Raw genomic sequence first — 21,948 nt, 5'->3', positions numbered from 1 at the left:
TTTGCAAACGAGTACAAAAAGTGTCCTCCTATGGCCTCTCCTTTCAGAAGTGATCAGCCCCCGCAAAATGCAAGTCAAGGTTCAGTGACTCGGCTCCTGATGTGCTCAGCAATTACTCAGCTGACCAGTTGCCCTGGGCATTTTTATGCATTCCAAAGTTCACGGACACAATCCACTCCAGTGAACTTTGGATCCAGTCCAATCTTTCTCCCCGCTACGTCCACTGTTCCCCTTCAGAAGAGGACTCAGGAGAATGACACTCTCAGAATCCTATCGCTGTCACCAGAGATTCTTAATGGACAGGTATGTTTAAAGAAGCCGGGGTTCTGCACAGAGTGTGTACATGCAGTACAATCCCAAATGAGAAAATGGATTCTGTACCCGAGGCAGAAATGCTCCTGATTCTTGAACCGACGTCTTCACTGGTTCTCCTGCAGGATGAGAGGGAAATCGCTTACAAAGCGGAAGGAGGCTTAGCCCACTCCCCACTGGCTGTGTCCCTTCGTATCACAAGCGTCTCTTCCCCTGTTTCTTTCCCCCACTATCTCTTCTCTCCTCGGCTGTACTCAGCCCCAAGGTTCCAACCTTGCACTGAAAAACCTAACCGATATGCCCGGCCAGCATGGCTCAGCAGTTGAGCACTGATTGACCCAGAAGCCAAGTGGTCTCTGATTCCACTCCATTCAGGGCACAAGTCCAAGTTTTGGCTCAATCCCCAGTAGGCAGCCCATTGATGATGTTCCTTTCCCATTGATGTTTCTATCTCTCTCTCCCTCTCCCTTCCTCGCTCTGTAAAAATCAATAAAAACATATTTTTGAAAAAGAAAACCTAACTGTAACCCAAGTGTCTGTGCTAAAGAAGGGTCATGTAGAAAAACTGCTTAAAAAGCAACTGAGAGAAGGCTCCTCCTTGCCCTTCTCCAGGTGAGGGCCAGGTAACTGCTGAGTGTTTAACGGGAGAATCTAATAACTTCACCACAATATCAACAGCTTTCCTCTCTGTGCTACAACTGGCAACACCCAAGGGAACAGCCTTAGAGACTGAATAGATGGCCAGGTTTTCTTAGCCCTGGGATACTGGGAGATCATAATATTAAATGTCAATGGCAATACGAGGACTGCGAGCTTAGCACATGTAGGTGAGTCTACAGCACATTTTGTTAGATAAAAATGACTTTTTTAGCCCAGTGAGGTAGAGAAACCATCAGCTTTAAAGCCATAAAAGGCGAGCGCGAACCCTAGCACCGTCACGAACAAGCTCTGTGAACTTGGGCAAGTTTCTTCCTAAAGGATCAGGTTTTTTTGAGTCTCTAGGGTGAACAAACCAAAATCGGCTTTGTACTGTTGTTGCAAAAATGAGAAATAATGTCTAAAGACAGGCCAAGAAAATGCCAGGAAAGATAAGGCTTGGGGGAAATGAGCATTTTCAAAGCCATAAAAGTTGAATCACTCTTTTTAAAGAACTAGCAACACCCTTTAAAACAACATTCTGCTTCTAGAAGCTTATCTTATGGCAATAATAGAGAAGTGTGCAAAAATGTCAAGGACATATCCTGAAGGACTGTCCCAAGCTAAAAAGAAACTAAAAGTCTACCCATATGAAATGGGGTAAATAAATTTTTCTATATAATAAAAAGGTAATATGCAAATAGACCAAATGGCGGAATGACCAGTCTCTATGAGGCACACTTACCACCATGGGGCAGTCGCTCAGCTCAGGAGGTGCCCCCTGGTAGTCAGTACGCTCCCATAGGGCTGATGGCTGGTGAGCGCAGTGGCCCGCCTCCTCGGCAGTGCTAAGGATGTCCAACTTCGGCTTAAGCTGACAGACATCTCCCGAGGCCTCCCAGACTACGAAAGGGCACAGGCTGGGCTGAGGGACGTCCCCCTCCCTCCCATCCACCCCCAGTGTACTGGGCCTCCAGTGTCCATATAATGGAATGTTATGCAGTGTTAAAAAGGATAAGAGATCTTTATGTATTTGACATGAAAAGATATGCAGAATATATTGAGTAACAAATGGATTACTAAATATTATAATATTGATCCAGTGTACTTCAAAATATGTATTTGTGTGTATATATTTATACATCTGTATATGAAAAATAAGAGTCTTAGAGGGATATAAATCAAACATTAATCAGATAATGTTGATACTTGTAATTAAGAGAAAAATTTCACTTTATCTTTTTCTATTTTAGCAATCATGGATTAACAGAATTTTAAAAAGCACAGAATGATCTATGCAATATGCCATTCTCCATTTAAGGCACATAGTAAGAGCTTGGTGAATTGTATCCTCATTATCATCATTCAGATGAAATCTATTTAGAAATCCAAATTAATAAGAATACAGGGCTTGATTATTTTAAACTTCTATTAGATTAAGGCCAAGAATGCTTTCTTCTTTTGTTAGCAAATCAACCATTCCAGGCGGAAGCAGCTCTCGTAGGACCGTCAGGGTGTGGAGAGCTTTGCTTATGGAGCCTGGGCAAGCCCAATCAAGAACAAACCTGCCATTAGCGCAGTGGAAAGAACACAGATTGCTTTTCATTCCCATCCAGATCTGCCAGATCTCCTATTTCCCTTTAAACAGCTTTCAGCATGCTAATGCTCACCACCTCAGCAGCGTTTTAAGAAATGCCGTCACTTCAGGAATCAATTCGCTCCTCCGTAGCTTTTCCTGGAGGTAGGCAATGACAGGCCTGGGCTTCACCATCTGGCTAATCCTGAGCCATCGTGTGACTGAGTCTCAGCCTCGATTCAAGGAGGACTCAAGACAAGCAAAAGAAATACACCTTTAAAAATAGGTGGGGTCGCGTGCTAGTGTCAGAGAGATGCAAGAGATGATCATACAGGTTGAAATCACTAGGTTTTTAAATTTTTTTTTTTTTTCTTTTCTCTTTTGGAGAGGGGGACGTCATCTATAGAGTACCTACACTTATTAAATGGGCTCTAACACAAGGTCGTAGTGACCCTTCTTCCAGCTGCTGAATATTTGGTTAACATGGCTCATGATCATGGCTAGATAAATGTTTAACTCGCCCTGGTTATTCTTTCCTTTCAGGCAGAAATAGAGAGCCAAGAAGATGAAGCTGATAGAGTAAGAGGTGTTTAAACTCAACCAAGTGAATTCAGTAAGTAACTAGAAATGCCAATGAATACATTTTAAGAGTTTAACTGCTTTTGGGGAGCTTTAATTAGACTGTACAGATAAAGGGAATGGCCAACTCTAAAAAAAGAAAACATTCTTGTACTAGAATTATCAAGCATTTACAAAGAAAAAACATAAAGAGAAGTCAGTCTTACTTTGAATGCCAGGATCTCTCACCATGAGTCTTTGTCCTTTACTCCTCCCATTCTGAAACTTCAAATATAAAGAATAAGGTCACAGACCCTGTTAGTTTTTACAGGATCACATTCTGTTATACTTCCTTAAAAATGTTTATAGAATTTTTACCCAGGAAGAAACAAAAGTATTACATTCACTGTCAAATTATCTAAAGAAAAATAGCAAGAGCTATTAACTCCATGAATCCTACATCTTGTAGCCAAAGAACAAGGCAACTCTTCTTTTCAAGAAGTGGAAATACAATTAATGTGTAAATATGCTAAATTAGCATATTAGAATGTTTCAAAAGAGCTCAATAAAGTCAGCTGTCATGATATAGTAGAATTTCTATAAAAGTTCCAAGACAGCCCAACTGGCAGTGGCTCAGTAGTTGAGCATCGACCTATGAACCAGGAAGGAGATTATAAATTTGTTTCCGGGTTAGAGCACATGCTCAAACTCAATCCCCAGTATGGGGGAGGGGAAGGAGTGTACAGGAGGCAGACAATCAATGTTTCTCTCTCATCATTGATGTTTTTATCTCTCTCTCTCTTCTTCCTTCCTCTCTGAAATCAATAATTTTTTTTTTTTTAAAGAGCTCCAAGACAGAACAAGCTGTTGAAACATGCGATTAATCTCAAACCTGATCCTTTAACACAGAGGCAATGTAGTATGGTTAAGAGTGGGAATTCTAGCTCAGATAAACCTGGCTATAAGTTTTGTTTCTGCCACTTACTAGCTATGTAACCTCCAGCAGGTTATTTAACCTCTATATGGCTGTTTCTTGATCCTCAAAATGAGGACAATAGTGGTACCTGTCTTATACATTTTTTTTGTGAAGGTTAAATGTATTCAAAGCACTCAGGACAGTGCTTAGCACATGAAGTGCTTACTGGCTGGCCAGTTGCTGTTCTCCTATAATTGCCTAGTTAAACATAAGCCACACGTGGGCTTAATTCTTAAGAACAGCTACCACTTCTGAGGGCTACAGTGGGATTAACCAGAGAATTAAAATTGAACCGACCCTTTCTTCTCAGATGACAGGTCCTGTGTAAGGTACACATCCCACATACTGTCAACCATCTGATACGCTCAGCTTTCAAGTGACAGTTCTCCACTGAGGCTATCCTAGCCAAAAGAGAGAAGTAGACTGTTCATTAAACTGTGTCTTTAGCTACGTCTGTGTGTCTAAATTAATGAAAAACATGTCACTTGCTTTTATCCCTAATAACCAGTGACTTAGCCATAGGTTGATGATAGTAAGTAGAAGTTCAAGCTCCACATGGATATGCATTCACTTTTACATACTATTAAAGATATATAACATCAAGTCAAAGCTATATTTAAGTATTATATTGAACCCTTGCCGGTGTGGTTCAGGTGGTTGAGTGTCGTCCCATACACAGAAAGGTCAGCAGTTTGATTTCCAGTCGGGGCACAAGCCCAGAAGGCAACAGATGGATGTTTCTCTCACATCAATGTGTTTCTCTCCCTCTTTCTCTCTCCCTCTCCCTCCTCTCTCTCTAAAATCAATTTATTAAAAAAAAAAAAAACCCATTTTATATATATATATATATATATATATATATATATATGTGTGTGTGTGTGTGTGTGTGTGTGTGTGTGTGTGTGTATAAAAGCATATTGCAAAGAAATAAATGCAATAAAATAAGCATTATATTGCAGAGTCATACAACTTTTTTATTCTGCAATATGTTGGTATCATGTGCCATTTAATGCCACCATATCTGTTTTCATTGATTTGAGAGAGAGATAGAGGAAGGGGAAAGGACAGAGAAATAGAAATATTGACCGGCTGTCTTCTGCATGTCCCCTACAAAATCCAGGCATGTGCCCTGACCAGGAATCCAACCGGGGACCTCTTGGTTCAGGGGTTGAGCAATACCAGCTGGGCTGCCACCATAACTTTTAAACCACTTTTGCAGCCATGTATGAGTTAATATCCAGGTATTCAGCTCCTAAATCTTGTGAGCAATTCATGTGCTACAGTGCCTGCTTATTAAGTGAATAAATGATCAGGGTCACAGATTAATATAGCAAATTTAAGGAGACGTTTACACGTAGAGCATGTGAGTTCTCAATGGGCTACAAAGACAGTGAATACAATTACTTCCATTAACAAAATAGAAAGACAATAGTAAAAATGGGGCAGGCTTTTAACTAAGAATGGTGACATAATTTATCTTAGAGAGACAATAGCAGAGAATACTCAGAAAATCTGAGTCAGCATCCTAAATCAGTTTTGTCTCATCATTTAATATTACAGAGATTCAGAGAGAGAAAAGAAAACGTGATTGGTTCTTGGAAAACGACAGACGTATCTAAGCGATGGTGTATCTAATATGTAGTTAATTACATACACCACTGTGTAGAGGAGGGCGCAGGGACTGGGCCCAGTTCTGGTGACAGCTGGAGGTGGGTAATCACTTAGCGTTCTTTAGGGCCATGTTTTCTTACTTGTTCAGTGAGGGGGCTGGACACTATAATCCTTAAACATCCTTTTCAGCGCTGACATGCTATTGCTCAGTGGTAACTCTTACAGCTCATGTTCTTCATGAAACTATTTCTATCACAGGGGTAGTTAATGCTTTCATTGCATACTTTTATGAAAGTTTTTATCATTTAACCATGAAATTGCACTCTGATCTAAGAAGTCCTCACTACAAATTCCACATATCTTTATATGGGGAGGAGGATGAGATGATACTAAGATTGACTTCTCGGAATAAAACATATTTATGCTCACAAATCAATAACATCTCTCAATAACAAAAAAGGAAAAGGTGAATCAAGAAACATGGCTCTACCTCAGCAGGGGCTAACAAAAGAAAGCTTGCTCTGCAAGCCTAAGCCTTGCACAAACAAGTTCCCCTTAAGTGGTTATTTCACAGAAATGCGGAAGAACATAACTCCTGCACAGCCCTCAGGAAGAAGGACAAAGGGCAGGGCCGTAAAACTAGAGCTCTGACGGGGGCAAGGTCCTGATAGTGTGTCAGCCTAAAGCCCTCTGCAAGCTCTACACCAGGGGTCCTCAAACTTTTTAAAGTGGGGGCCAGATCACGGTCCCTCAGAGAGCTGGAGGGCCGGACTATATGAACTACTAATTCCTACTGTAACACCTTGGCTGCGCTCATTGCCCAAAAAACGTGGCGGGCAGGATCAGACTCCCCTGGGGGCTGCATGTGGCCCGCGGGCCATAGTTTGAAGACCCCTGCTACACCCATAAAAAGCCGCTCCCTCCCCATTCACCACTGATTTCTTTTTCGAACTCAGTCCACCTGCACCCAGGTGCCTTGAATAAATGCCTTTTTTACTACACTGAGCCTTGAATCAGTTCTGTGCGATCCCGGCTCAACTCCGAACCTTTCAATAAACACTTTTGCCAACATCATTAAAAGAAGCTCAATAAGCTCAATAAGCTCAATAATCTCAATAAGAAGCAAATGCCCAGAGAGGTAAATACAAATGTTATTTATTTGGAATTATTATTTGTCTAAGCAAAAGATTGGAAATAATATAAATACACAGATACAAGACTAAGAAGTATTATAAAACAGTGGTTATTTTTGTATCATTTTCCAAATTATCTCCATATACATGTGACGGCTTTGTACATAAGTTTTTATATATATGTAAGTTTTTAAAAAAACAACACATGTGCATTTCTAACACGATTTTTTTGTGCGTTAAGTGGAGTACATAGTGTGAGAATATGTTTGTTTTTTCATGAAATCTCTGAAGCTTTTTCATGCTGTTATTCCAGGCATTTGCTCCCGACTCACCCTTCCGCTGTTATATGGAGAAGGATCCGTAAGACTCAAGTTTGGGAGAGATGCCTGGAGGCCATTTACATAACTTGTTTCTGCTCCTTGAGCTGTAAGCAGAAGAGAGTTAAGGTTTACCAATTATTAGTAAATGAATCTTTAACAATGGCTCAGTCCGAGGTCAGTCATCATCTTTCAAACCACTCTCAGCTCCCCAGCCACCTTACTCAATTCAAAATATCAGATAAGATGATTCTTCTTCCACCAGCATCATTAAGAAGGAACTAAAAATGCTACTCTTGTACTTGACCTTTTATCAGTCATTTGGGGTGGAGTAGGAGGTGGGGTGGGGTGGGGGAGAGTTCTGTAGATCACTGGGTCTCAGCCATGTCCTTCAGGCTGTGACTCTGGGGGCAGTAGACTGCTAACAAGTCCCCAGAGTCACAGGTTAAGTTGAGGTTGAGTCTAAAAGACAATGGGGTGGGGGACATGCCAGAGAAGGCCAGTGTGAATCTGGTCCCCTTTACCAAGGGAGGGGTTTTCAGCAGAACAGATGCCCTTTCTTCATGAGAAGATTTTGTGAAAGTCAGAATGTATGTAGGGCAGCCATGGGTCCCCAGTGACGAGATCCCACCCAGAGTTGGATGGTGATCAGGCCAAACACTGGAGCAAGGCAGCAGGGCATATCCTCAAAAGCCCTGAATGTCCACAGCACCTCCACCAGGTATAGAAATGGGGGTGCAAACTCTTCCTTGAAGGTGGGAATGTTAAGAAGAACTGCTTGGTGGCATGTTGGAGAAGGCCAAGACTCTTTGGTCTTGGGCATGGGGTGATGAAGTCAGCATATCTGGGATATGAAAGATATAAAGGGATATGATCTCTAATCACAGGCTACCAGGATGCTGTGAACATTCAGGTTCTTTCCATCCACCCAACAGTGAATATTTGCCAACCACACCTATCCTGCACAGGGTACTTTCCTTAAGCCCCCGAAAGGCCAACGTTCTGCTTACCAGACTGCTTGTATTTCTGGATTTTTGTCTTCAGGTCTATTCTGTGGATGTTCTTCAGACATTTTTCTAATAATTCCAATTGATCTGGAGCAACCAGATTTAGCTTCTCCAATTCCATCACAAGATCCAAGAAGCTCTAAGAGAGACACCAACAAGAAATAAATGTCAGTAGGGCTGACTCTTAAGCCCCAAATGCAAAACTCAGACTGTGGGTTTAGAACAGCAAGAAAAGGTGACAAATGGAGCTCCTTCAGATCTTCAGGGATCCTAAACTAGACTTCTCTGTGTGATAGTCTTTCCAAGGCAAGGTGCAAATCACTCTCCTGAGGTGTATGCAGCAAAGAGGTAGTGGGAAGTCTTTTGGTGGCCAACCTGTACCTAGGTTGGGGATGGACACATGGCCCTTTTGTGTCATCAAGGAATATGGTGAGAGCAGGCCTAAAAATACAGTAAAATCCTCCAGAGCTGCTTCTCTTTCAAACACTCGGGCTGGTGATATAGTAAAAAACTCTGTGGGCTTTCCTGGAAAAGGAAGAGAGAATAGTTTGGGGAAACTACTTACTAGGAAAACCCCAGTGATACCGTTTTTGAAGTTCCTAAAATTTTTAATCAGTGCTGGCCATTCCAACTCCCTCTGATTCAGGGGATATGAGGGGACAAAATGTCTGGGCATTTTGTTACTCAGGTATTTGGTTTCACTTCCCTTCTGCTTAACATTTGTTTGCTGATGTGCTATTTTTATTCTAAAATAGAGTAACCAAACATCTGGCCAGTTTTGCTCAGTGGAAGAGTGTGGGCCTTGGACCAAAGGGTCCTGGGTTCGATTCCAGCCAAGGGCACATGCCTAGGTTGTGGGCTTGATCCCCAGTGTGGAGCATGCAGGAGGCATCCAATCAATGATTCTTTCTCCCTCTCCCTTCTCCCTTCTTCTCTGAAATCAATAAAATTATATTTTTTTAAAAAGCAAAACCCATACTGTTCTCACTATCTGCCTTCCCTCATCCTCAGCTTGGGCCTCCTTGTTTAAATGCTTGCTTTCCTCTCTTCACATCATAGAGAGTATCCTCCAATTTCCGATGGACTCTTGGGAATAACCAAGAAAAAGAAAACATACCTTATCCTTGGCTGTCTTGCCTCGGCCCATATAATCCTTCATGAGAAAAATTAACGAGGACATATCAGATTTATCCAAATGTTCACCAATCTCAGTCATCAGCACCCTGTGAAACAGACAAGTTTCTTTAGTCAATTCAGATACCAGTCCCAGTGAGACCGCCAAGAACCTATGCCTCCTCTGTGCCAATAATTGGTTAAAGGACTAGTTCTTGTCCCCATGTGAATGCGCCCCCCCCCCCCCATAAGACAGAAAGCCTAGATCACCCCAGAAGGAGATCTTAAGGGAACTCCAAAAGATAATTCATGTTTTCCCCAGTTTTCAATAGGAGATGGTACCTCTCTTTCCAACTAACTACTCTCAAAACAACTCAGAGAATAAAAACTTCACTAAAGAATCCCCTAGCTCCCCCAGAAGTTATGAAGAAATAAGTAATGACTAAGATGAAGACAGAAATAGAATTGAAAATGATCTTCTCTGTTGAACAAACTCCCAGGTGATGTGGATGCTGATCTGGGGACCATACTTTGAGTCACAAGATTCTAAAGCAAACACCCGGCCCACTCTGAAACTCAAAGTGTAAAGGTTAGCTAGAGCCTGGGAACTGTGACCACAGATGTCCTGCTCTAGAAAGCCCCTCCTGACTCAGCCCGTCACCTCTGCTGCAGTAAGAGCTACCACCATGCTTTATCGGGCTGAAGGGCTGTTTTCCCAATTAGCCTCACAGAATCTTGAGTACGGAAGAGTCTTCACGTATTTTGCTCTAGCACTTTCCAAATAACAGGCTGGCATATATCAACCCAAACACACACACACACAAAGCTACTCAACAAATGAAAAAATGGCCCTAGCCCAGTTTGGCTCAATGGATAGGGCATCAGCCTGCAGACTAAAGGATCTCGAGTTCAATTCCAGTCAGGGGCACATGCCCGGATTCTGGGCTAGATTCCCTGTAGGGGGCATGCAGAAGGCAGCCAATTGATGTTTCTATCTCCCTCTCCCTTTTTTTCTCTCTCAAATCAATATAAACATATTTAAAAAAATTATTGATGTTTCTATCTTCCTCTCCCTTTCTCTCTCTCTCAAATCAATAAAAATGTATTTTAAAAAATGACTAAAGGCTGGTGGTCTGGAAAAAAAGGAACTGCTAATTTAAGCAGTTCCCAGCAAGTTTTAAGGTTACTGATATTATATTTTGGTTGGAAAAGTGGCTCTGTGCACCCCAGAACCTCCAAGAGAGCTTTTTGTGAGCAAAAGGAGCAACTTAAAGGCTATATGAACTAAAGGGGACTCCAGCGGATGGTCCTCTCTGAAGGGGGCTGAGATATGGTCTTTACTAGCCTGACATGTCTGAACATGTTAATTTCCATACTGGGGCTGGAACTTTCATATAGAGGCCTCTGAAAGTAGGTACTTCCCAGAAACTTCATAGGAAGTCCAACACATTAGTTTCCGCTGTTCCACAATGATCAGATAGACTTGTTCCTGTGTCTTTGGCTCTACCTTTGTTTATCAGTTTATATTGTTCATTATATTGAACAAATGAGTGAGATCATTTTATGACTTATTTATGACTTATTTCCTTCCTCAGTATGAAAAAATTGCCTGGTCTGACATCATAGAAAATAAGCTAACAGCTGAAACCGGTTTGGCTCAGTGGATAGAGCGTCGGCCTGCAGACTGAAAGGTCCCAGGTTCAATTCCAGTCAAAGGCATGTACCTTGGTGGCAGGCACCGCCCCAGTAGGGGGTGTGCAAGAGGCAGCTGATCAATGATTCTCTCTCATCGATGTTTCTAACTCTCAATCCCTCTCTCTTTCTCTCTGTAAAAAAATCAATAAAAATACTTTTTAAAAAATAAGCTAACAGGGACCACTTCAGATCTCACAGAGGCTGCAAGAATTACTAGCTCTTGGCCCCGGGTGAAGCTCAGTGAGTTAGAGTGTTGTCCCCATACTCCTAAACTATGTGGGCTGGATTCCTGGACAGGACACTTACAAGAATCAACCAATGAATGTGTAAGTAAGTGAGACATCATTAATCAATCTCCCTCTATCAAAAAAATAAATTTAAAAAAAAATTACTAGGTCTTGGTCAGGCCTATTTCTCTCCCTCTATCCACAGGGCAAATACATACCATCTATCACTTTCATTGTCATTATGATCTACTACCACCCAATTAATTAAAGAAAACACCACCTAGAAACTCAAAGAGTTTAAAAGAATGAAGTCACATTATACAGCAGTTGGATCATTGAGTAGAGCAAGCAATGAGGCTCTTGTGTCACTGTCCTTCTTTCTCTCCTTCAGAAGTCTAGACCACCTCGTTCCCTCCCGGCCTCAGGATTACCTGTAGTCTGAAACAAGATGCGGGTGCGTGAGCAGGTAGGCCTCCACCGTCCTTTTGTCCATCTTCAAGATGCGCTTGAGCAGGTCAAACCGCCTCACTCTGTAGAGCAGCTCAGCCAAGCCCATGTCATTCAGCTTTCCTCTTTCCATTAGACTGTCCAAAAGGTCCCTGACGTTAAAGGCTGACACGTCCGCAGCAACATCTCGGCACAGAAAAAGCAGCATCTCCCTCTCATCTTCATCGAGTGCCTCTTCAATCTGATGAATGTCCTCAGCAGACATCCTGCAGAGTGTCTTGCAAGGCAAGACGCCAGTCCAGTCAACAGGCCAAAATGCTACTGAGTTCATTTCTTTCAGAATCCTTTCCAATGGAGGTGTTCTGTGGTCAAAGGGGAATTTTTTTTTTTAAATCCTCTTATCAAAGGAAATTACGCTTACAATTCAAAATAGGGGCTTTTCTTTTCTTGCTGGGTCTCCAGGAGATTAAATTCATATTGTTCAGTCTACAAAAAGCAACTCTCAAAAGACAAAGAAACTGATCCAAAACCAAGACAAAGAAAATAACTTATATTTTAAAGGAAATAAAAGAAGAGACAAATTTTACCCCCAAAACACCCACCCCACATGCTTTACCAGAAATTATTTGTATGTATAAGGTGGTACATGTGAAATCATACAGGAAAAACCCAATGACTAAGCAGCTGGAAGGACAGAAGAAATTGGTATAACAACTCCGTGGGTGGCCTTGGCCCAGGAAGGCTTACACAAAAGGGGCTCTCTGTGGGGGATCAAAAATAATGGGAGACAGAGGCATCTATTCCCACCCCATCCTTTTTTTTCCAGTTGTTCTACTTTAAAATCCCTCATTCCACCTGTAAGCAAAAATCTTCACTGCCATCTATTCTAAAGTCTCATGGCTATGTTTTACACTTAAAAATGTGTGTGTTGCCGAAACCAGTTTGGCTCAGCGGATAGAGCGTTGGCCTAGGACTGAAAGGTCCCAGGTTCGATTCCAGTCAAGGGCATGTACCTTGGTTGCGGGCACATCCACGGTAGGGAGTGTGCAGGAGGCAGCTGGTCGATGTTTCTCATCAATGTTTCTAGCTCTCTATCCCTCTGCCTTCCTCTTTGTAAAAAAAAAATCAATAAAATACATATATTTTTAAATGTGTGTGTTCTGGGAGAATACCTAGTCTGTTTCTATCATTGGAGGTTAAAAGCTAACCATAGCAAGTAAATAACTGCAAACACAAGTAAATAACAGCTGCACCATGCTGTTGCTACCTATTTGCATACAAGTATATGTACATACTTACGTAGCTAAATTTAGTGAAAAGAACACTGAATCTATTTTATTTATTTATAAATAATTTTTATTTATATATAATCTCAGTCTACAAAAGATTTGAGGCATCTTAAATAAAATTACATAAGCAGGAAAAATTTTTATGTGTAAACAAAGAAAAAAAAATAGGTTAGAGTGTCAAAGTGGGTTGGAGTGATAAATACAATGCAGACCAGAAAGGCCCAAACAGATTTTAGTAGACTGTGCATTTGTCCCTGAGCTTCCTGGCAGTCAAAGCAAAAAGGGGAATATGGGACATTAAATATATAGTTCTTGCTGCCAAAGAAAAAAAACAAAAACAGATTCGTAGAGGAAGCACCATTTTCCTAAAATTCCAGAACTATCCATCAATGAAAATATTAAAGAGTCTGAAAGTAATAAAATTACATTTATTTTTTATTTTATTTCTTAAAATTTTTAAATATTTTATTTTAAAATAGACCATTCATTCATTCATACTTTTCACACTGGCCTCCCACTACCAGTCTAAATGGGTGAGCTCTTAATAAAAGTATACATTTTATCTAATGTATACTTGTTTTTTTTTTTTTTTTTTTTTTTTTTTTTTAAAAATATATTTTATTGATTTTGTATAGAGAGGAAGGGAGAGAGATAGAGAGTTAGAAACATCGATGAGAGAGAGTCATCGATCAGCTGCCTCTTGCACACCCCCTACTGGGGATATGCCCGCAACCAAGGTACATGCCCCCGACCGGAATCGAACCCGGGACCTTTCAGTCCCCAAGCCAACGCTCCATCCATTGAGCCAAACCGGTCTCGGCTAATGTATACTTGTTAATAAGTATTGATGCATGGTCGCCAATCCCATGCTCATTCATCCAAAATTCACTTACATATGGCCACTTAAGAATAATGAGACTAATAAAATTTACTAAATTATTGCTCAATGAAAGTAAAAAGTAACTGGCACTCAGACTATTTTTTTAATCTGAAAGCTTAAGTGTTACAGAAAGCCTAAATCTATACTCCACTCACAGGCATGTTAATAGCCACTAGTTTCCATGAAACCTGTCAAGTTTGTTTTTTTAGTCACTAAAAGTCACAATTTTATTAGTTTTTATAAATTAACCTATAAAATATTTACATACAGCCCAGCTGGTGGGCTCAGCGGTTGAGCAATGACCAGGAACCAAGAGGTCGCTGGTTCAACTCCCATTCAGGGAAGGTACCAGGTTGTGAGCTTGACCCCCAGCAGGGGGAGTGCAAGGAGCAGCAAATCAATGGTTCTCTCTCATCATTGATATTTCTATCTCTCTATCCCTATTCCTTCCCCTCTGAGATCAATATATATATATATTTATATTTTAAAGGTATAGTCCTTCAATGAAGTACCACATGGCCCTGAAAATAAACTATTACTACATGAATCTCACAAAGAAAAAGCAAAACAAAAGAAATATTTTTGCCTAGGCAAAAAGCAAATTGCTAAAGCATACAATAAAACACTAAATGCTAAAAAAAAAATACCATACAGGTTGGGGTAAAAGTAGTTAATTAATAAATAACAATGTAAGAATAAACTCATGTTTCGAATACTCACAACTGTAAACCTACTTTTACCCCACTCTGTGTATTGTTTAGGGTGTGGTGTGTGTGTGTATGTGTGTGTGTGGATAGTGAAAATATTAAAACATATGTAGCAATAATAAATACTGAATTGTTTTCCATGACAGGATGAATGGAATGTGACTGGATAAAACTACAGTTTTTTTACATACAGGTGGAATGACTGAACTTGTAATATTTTGCTGCATAAGCCAGACAATAGGTGTATACAGATACCAAAATAAACATACCTCATGCCACATTCTCTGAACACAGTACAATAAAATTAGAAAACAGCAGCAAGCCAAAAGGAGACCTTATAGATTTTTAAAAAGAAAAATTAGCTTCGGTCTCTTGTGTACACATATTTCACAGCATTCAAGATGCTTTCAGAACTGCCCTGGTGCATATGTAGATAAGCTTTTAGAACACGGAAGCTTAGAGGCATCCCAAAGTCATCCTCAAAAAGAACAGATCAATTTTACTTAACATGACCCCAAAGGCGTGGCGAGGGGCGAGGAGGGGTGGCAGCAGGTGGAATGAGGTCTGCAGAGTTCTGTGAAGCCAGGTGCCCATCGCTTGCAGCCCCACCCTGCCTGAGCTGCCAGCTCAGGGCTCCACTCACCTCCTCCAGAAAGTCACTTGCTTTGTCTCACTTGGGTGAGGGACAGAGGCTATGGGAGCCCAATTCTTCTGCTTTTAAATGTCCAGTCCTCCTGATTCATCAACATTAGATTCATTTCATTTCACTCCACTACATTAAGCCTTTTCTAGCCAGATATATCTGGCATATATATGTATATAGAATTCTTTAAAAATTCCCTTTTTCTTCTCCCCTCGCCTCCACTGTCAAATTTTAATTTAATGACGATGCCTTGCCCTTTTTAAACCTTGTACCCTGGTACAAACTGTTCTGACCTTCACAAAGAAAAACAAAACCGAAGAAACTTGCAGTTTCATTTCTGGAGGGAAATTCGTGGGAGGGTTCAATGATCTTTTAAACAACCCAGCAGTAAATTTCCAAAGTGAATCTCCAAAACCCTGGCCAACAGAACGTGTGTCAGGTTTTAGAAACAGAAATCAGGTATTTTCCATGGAAATATTGAATATGGGTGTATATAAAACTGCGGCAAGGGCTGGGGGAAGGGGTTTTTGGCTGGGCTCCTGAGAAATATTCCTGGGACTCCCTGGAAGACTGTGTCTCAGCCAAGCCGGTGGGGAATCAGGAGGCCCCAGTGGGGAATCAGGAGGCCGTCACAGGGAGACTTGAGCTCAAGAACACCTGTGGTGACCCAGATACCAGAGGGCAACGCAACGCCACCACACCTGTCTCCACCAACTCCACACCTGGTGATTGGACACCTAAACGCTGCCACCCGGATCCCCAAGTCATCACCACCTTGCTTGCCAGCAGAGAAACGGAGAAAAGCAACCAGTTATTGGCCTCTACCTCACTGCTGTTTGTAAATCTTGCCTGAGTGCACCTAAATGGCAGAACTAAAGTCACATCTTACTTGTAAAGAAGCTGGGGAGATGCAGTCTGTAGTTGTCCGCCTTCGGGAAAGAGGTGAGAATGGGTCCTGAGGACAAACTGACATCACCACAGAAGGATAGTCTATGAGGGCATTCCTGACTTCTTTCTAGTTAAATCCTCTGGGTGGACTCCAGTGCCTAACTCATAGTAGGCACTCATTTGTTGAATATTTGTTGAATGAATGAAGGTATGATCACAAATTACTCCCAAGTAATAGCCTCACTTCCCTTTCTCCCCAAACTGGACTGAGAGCATAAACTACAAACTCTCGCCCGCTAGCACCCTCAATAATTCTCCTGCCATTTTGCCTCCTGACCACCAGCTCTGCAACACCTTGAGTGACCAGCTGGTCCTGATTTGCCAGGACTTCCCAGTTTTATCACTAAACGTTCTGTCCCAGAAAAGTCCTCGGTCCCGGGAAAAGCAGAATGGTTCATCACCCCAGCATCCCATCCTCAAGGGTGAGCCTCCTCCACGCATATGTCCAGAATAGCAAGTCTGGATGAAGGGATGGGGGTGAAAATCACACCACACCCTTAGGCTTTCAACCTCAGCAGGCCCTTATTGCTGTTCTGAAACTGTTTTGACAGGACCTTGGTCAGCTCCTTTCCCACAGCATCACCATCACAATGGCTCCACCCACGCTGCTCCACCCATGGGGTTTGGTAATCATCAGATGATTGACATTCACCAGCGTTGAACTCTCAAGAATTTCCACATTCCCACTGTGGGGCTGGCACCTGTTGTGCCTCGGCTTGCCCAGGGCAAACCACTCCCCCTGTGCCCTCCTGTCCCCCTGAGCTCTTTGGTCAACCTTTCCCTATCTCCAGGGACTCCTCCCCTCAGCTTATGTACGTATGTTCAAGTCTCTTCCACCTTAAAAAAACAGCAACAAGAAAAAGACTTGAGCCTCAGATCCCTTAGACCAGTGGTCGGCAAGCTCATTAGTCAACAGAGCCAAATATCAACAGTACAACGATTGAAATTTCTTTTGAGAGCCAAATGTTTAAAACTTCAACTATATAGGCACGTACATTGTTATGAACTTAATTAGGGTACTCCTAAGCTGTTTGCTAAAAAATCAAGGGGCCAAAGAGCCGCATGTGGCTCTCGAGCCACAGTTTGCCAATCACTGCCCTAGACAGACCAATCCAGTAGTTTACTTTCATGTGGAGCTGGGCCTTTGTGCATGAAGAGTCTGCACTCGATCCCTCAGTTACTGCAACTTCAATCCACTCCTCACTATGCTATGCCTCCACCTGCATCCTCTCTCTCCCGCCCCCCCACCCCCACCCCCATCCTTTGCACATTGGCACGCTGGCCGGAGCCAAACTACAAGTTGTTGAAGGAAAAATCAGTAATACTAATGCTGGCTGTTTTATTATTTATTTATTTATTTATTTATTATATTTTTTATTGATTTTTTACAGAGAGAAAGGGAGAGAGAGAGAGCTAGAAATGTCGATGAGAGAGAAATATCGACCAGCTGCCTCTTGCACACCCCCTACCAGGGATGTGCCCGCAACCAAGGTACATGCCCTTGACAGGAATCAAACCCGGGACATTTCAGTCCACAGACCGACGTTCTACCACTGAGCCAAACCGGTTTCGGCACGCTGGCTGTTTTAAATGTTGATATTTGATTCATTGTGGATTTTTGCATGGATGTCAATTTTTCCCCAAAAATATTGCAGAATACTATATCTTGATTACTCTCTTTTTAAGCACCCCCTTAAATGTTGTGTCTGCGGTGGTGCCTCCCTTTGCTCACCCTGGTGTCCATTTCTGGTGACAGTGCTCTTGTAGAGGCCTTGGGGACCTCCTAGTGGCCACCTCTGAGGTCTGCTGATAAACCCCTCCTTGTAAGCCTCTCCCCTGGCTGACCTTACACCTCTGCATTCTATGGGGTCCCTTGCTGACCTCAAACTCTCAACACCCTCCTTCTGCACCTGCTTCTTAAATGAGGGTGTGCCCTCCCATCCATCTCTCTCCCAGACTGTTCCCCTGACCTTTCTGTTCCCCCTGCCTATGGCTTTACCCTCTCCAAACCGATCTCCCATCAGAATGAACTCCCTGAAGTTCATGCTTCAACCAAGTCAATTTCCTAATTCAAACCTTCCTAAGGGTTCCTCCTCTCCCATGGCAGGTTCCAATTTTCTTTGCATTCAAGGCCTCTTGTGGTCCAGGTCCTGCCCTCACCGCTCATGAACACCCACCCTGCACATTCGGCTTTGACCAAACAAGTTCTTTCTTTTTTATGTATACTGTGTGCCTTTGCCTGGATTACCTCTCCCATTTACCTGCCTAGCGAAACCCTTCTTGGCTCGTAGGGCCCACTGAATCACCTGCTACTGTGCAAAGCTTTCCTGGAAAGAGCCCACACAGACTTGGTCACACCTCTACCATGTTACAGAACTCCCTGGCATCCAGCATCAGCTCTAATAGGTGACCAATTTTTCTCAGAGAATGTCTACTTTGCCTCCAAACCATGTGATATCCAAGGCACATAATGTTCTCTGTAATCAGTAGCACAGCAGCCTGCACGACTGGTTCCCATCCTACTTTAACCTATCCAAGGACATACATAAGATTCCATTCTTCATACTGCTTCTCTCCCTGAAGCAAGGTCAGGGCACAGCATGAAAGCACGGTCATACCCACCGAGCCGCAGGAGAAAAGGAAACAGTTCCCCAGCAGCACCACGAAGCCAGGTGGTAATGCAGAGAAGCCTGCCTGCCTGCCAGCTGCAGAAAGCAGCATGCAAACCTGCTGCTTTCAGGTAGCTGCCTGGGAGTCCCCACTGAGATGAGCAAGTCCCAGAAGGAGTCACACAGCAGTTTCTGGAAGGATTAAGAAGGGATTACTTGACTCCAAAGCAAGTAACAGGAGCTCTGTGCATTCACTCTGAACGTAACAGAACCCACTTTCCTTCTCCATTCATGCACAGAAACAATAAACCCCCCTTTCCTCCTGCAACTATAAAATGCCATTCTGTACCTCCCCCACCCTCCTGCAAATATTTAAAATGAGATGTGGCCCAGCCGGTGTGGCTCAGTTGTGTGTTGTCCCATGCACCAAGAGGCCACCTGTTCCATTCCTGGTCAGGGCATATGCCTGAGTTTCAGGCTCCATCCCCAGTAGGGGGCATGCAGGAGGCAGCAGATCAATGTTTCTATCTCTCCCTCTCCCTTCTTCTCTCTCAAAATCAATAAAAATAATTCTGAAAAGTAAATAATATAAAATGAGATATGTAATTAATCATGATTTCTGGAATTCTTGAAATGCCAAGGATACTTACCAAACATAGTCTAAAAGACCGCGTAGTTAGGCTGACTCATAAACACATTCCAATTTGGTGTGTCACTGACTATTAATTTGCATCAGTGGCTAAAGACACACATTAAAAATTATTTGGCTTCACAAGCAGTGCATTTCAATCATTGCAAATTGCCCACAAACAATAGGTGACCTCAAATATAAAATAATATAAAATTAAAAGGTATATTTTTAGAAAGTTATTTGGTGAGGCTCAGCCCCATGACTCCCAGAGGAGCTCCCACAAATTCCAGCATCTCCTTACTTCCCATAACTTCCCTGGTTCATAGCAGTAGCATGCAGGCTACATAAAACAAGGGAATGAAAGAACCACGGAATGAGAAAGGATCTAGATCAAAAAGAAATCATGAATGATCTAATGGAATACAGAAACATAAGCAGAGTCACTAGGGACAAGAAGGCTAAATCTGCTTAACATAGTGGCCCCCCTCCTTCTTACCCAAAGTTAAACTTTTGCCAAGGCAAACTTCTCATACAGAGCCCAAACACCTAACAGGATCTTCCGCCTCTGTCCAACCCACCATCTAAATCAAGACATATAAAAATCTCAATATTCCCTGGGCAGTGTTCTCCTGTCCCAACATCTTCGCTCAAGTATTTGCTTCCAATTGGAAAGCTCCTTCCCTTTTTTTCAGTCCCTGCCTATTGAAAGTCTCTCCCATCTTTCCAGGTATCTGTTCCGTAAGCTTGTCTTGGCCCCAAAATCGGGTCATCTCCTGTTCCATCGTTTTTACTCTTGCCTGGCATTTGTTTTATTCTAGTTTGGGCACCTGTCATCTGTGGTAAGATCCTTGAGGATAGATTAATTCCTTATTCATCTTCATTAGGCCTGCCAAGCTTATTCTCCTCAGCCTTGTCCTGACTGATCATCATTACATAACTCCACAAATAAGGCCAGGTGTAATGGCTTACTCAACCTATTTAATAAAACCCTAATATCCAAATTGACCAGTTGCTATGAGGGGGCAGGCACTCAAGGCAGCCCACAGGCCCCAAATGAAGAGTTCACTGCAGAAGACATACACCATCTTGAATATGCATGTAAATGTGGTATCAAATTGGAGGGGCGTAGTTCTTTCATAAGTAGGGAAATGCTAAACATGACAGCCCAGTATCTAGAATAAGAGGAAAACAACGAAGAAGCTTTTTGTCTGTTCTGCACAAAAAATTAAACGGTTGAAAAGACAAAGTGGCTAAAAGTGAAAACCACACCAGAGAAACATGGTACAAAGTACATGGTACACACGGTACAAAGTGGGGGTGAGGGAAGGAAGCAGTTTTATCTGGAAAGAAAAGATTCAAGGCTATGCCTATTACATATATGAATACATATGTCTGTTCATTCACTTGTATGCACAAGAAGTCAAAGAAAAAATTATTTCTCTAAACCCATAGTTGAGGAGGGAAAAAAACAAAACAAAAACACATTCCAGCTTCTGACCAAGCAGATTAATGAAATGTTAATTGTGGGTACACACCTTCTCAAAAAGAAGAAAAGTGGTCATTAGAGACTCCAGAGTTAAACTACATATTAATTGAAAGAAGAAACTCCAGTGTTAAACTACATACTAGCTAAAAGAAGGAGAAAAAAAAACAAAAAAAAAAAAACACACCAGCGGTTCTGAAATGCAGTTGGAGAAACAGCATCATACAAAATAAGAAAATACATACACATATTTAAAAACACTTACAAGGTTGTATTTGAGTGCCTAAATGTCTAAAAAAAAAAAAACAACAACAGCACTAAACTGTACACTTTGGTTATCTTAGGTCAGCGTTTTTCAACCGCTGTTCCGCGGCACACTAGTGTTGCCTGGTGTGCCGTAGGTGCAGACAAGACAAGAATTTTATAATTTTTCACTATTTTGTTTACTTAATGTTTCATAATAAAGTAATTATAAAATACTTTCTTTGTGTTTATTTGATTTCTATTCAAGAGAATTACTTTATATATAGTCAATGTAGGCACAGAGTTAAATTTTTTAACATTTTCTAATGGTGGTGTGCCTCGTGATTTTTTTCATGAAACAAGTGTGCCTTTGCCCAAAAAAGGTTGAAAAACACTGTCTTAGGTAACGGACTCCGGAGGCTTTCTCTACAAGTATTTTTAACCTACATAATTCTAATATAACTTGACTGGAAAGTTTTTTTTTTTTTAAAGGAACTATGACAATACACTGCAATCCTGTGTAAAGTGCAAAAAGAGCCCCTGGATTGATGCAAGCACAGAGGAGATGATCCCGCACCCCGACCCCCCCCGACCCCAGGTGGGCTGTGAAGTCTTTCCAGAGGAGTGTCAGGAGCTGAATATAAAGCAGAAACAGGAATTTCCATATTGATAGTATTCGTCCCTCCCTGATTAGAGTCAGGAAAGCAAGGACCCCTGTTAAGTCCCAGTGGACAGACAGCTCAGTCGCCACCGCCCGGCTTCCTCCTTTGTACTCCAGGCTGTCGGTGGCCCTTGCCTAGCTGCTTGACATGGAGTTCTCTGTGGAGGGAACTTGGCTGGGCCTCCTCCGACCACTCTGGCAGCTGCTTGGGGGAAGGCGCCAAGTTCAAATCCATCTCTCGGTGTC

At 42.1% G+C, this 21,948-nt stretch overlaps 1 protein-coding gene across 11 annotated transcripts in view; it reads right to left on the bottom strand.

The window, feature by feature from the left end:
• CFLAR (CASP8 and FADD like apoptosis regulator) overlaps positions 1-21,948 on the bottom strand; it is a 37,566-nt gene that overhangs the window by 12,797 nt on the left and 2,821 nt on the right. For 7 of the 11 annotated variants that reach the window (XR_014795822.1, XR_014795823.1, XR_014795824.1 and 4 more), the window contains exons 2-7: positions 11,593-11,970; positions 9,244-9,349; positions 8,130-8,265; positions 7,135-7,226; positions 3,310-3,367; positions 382-431 (exon numbers count right to left, since the gene is read on the bottom strand). Coding sequence is in view for 4 of the 11 variants with exons in the window: in XM_084893212.1 (XP_084749338.1) it covers positions 382-431; positions 3,310-3,367; positions 7,135-7,226; positions 8,130-8,265; positions 9,244-9,349; positions 11,593-11,970 (820 nt within the window). In the remaining 7 variants the exon portion in view is untranslated. The other 4 variants (XR_014795827.1, XR_014795828.1, XM_084893214.1 and 1 more) reach the window with 2 other exon arrangements.

The sequence above is a fragment of the Pipistrellus hanaki genome (assembly GCF_964339955.1).
Source record: "Pipistrellus hanaki genome assembly, chromosome: 8".
Classification (NCBI taxonomy): domain Eukaryota; kingdom Metazoa; phylum Chordata; class Mammalia; order Chiroptera; family Vespertilionidae; genus Pipistrellus; species Pipistrellus hanaki.
This window is presented reverse-complemented; position numbering and strand designations above follow the sequence as displayed.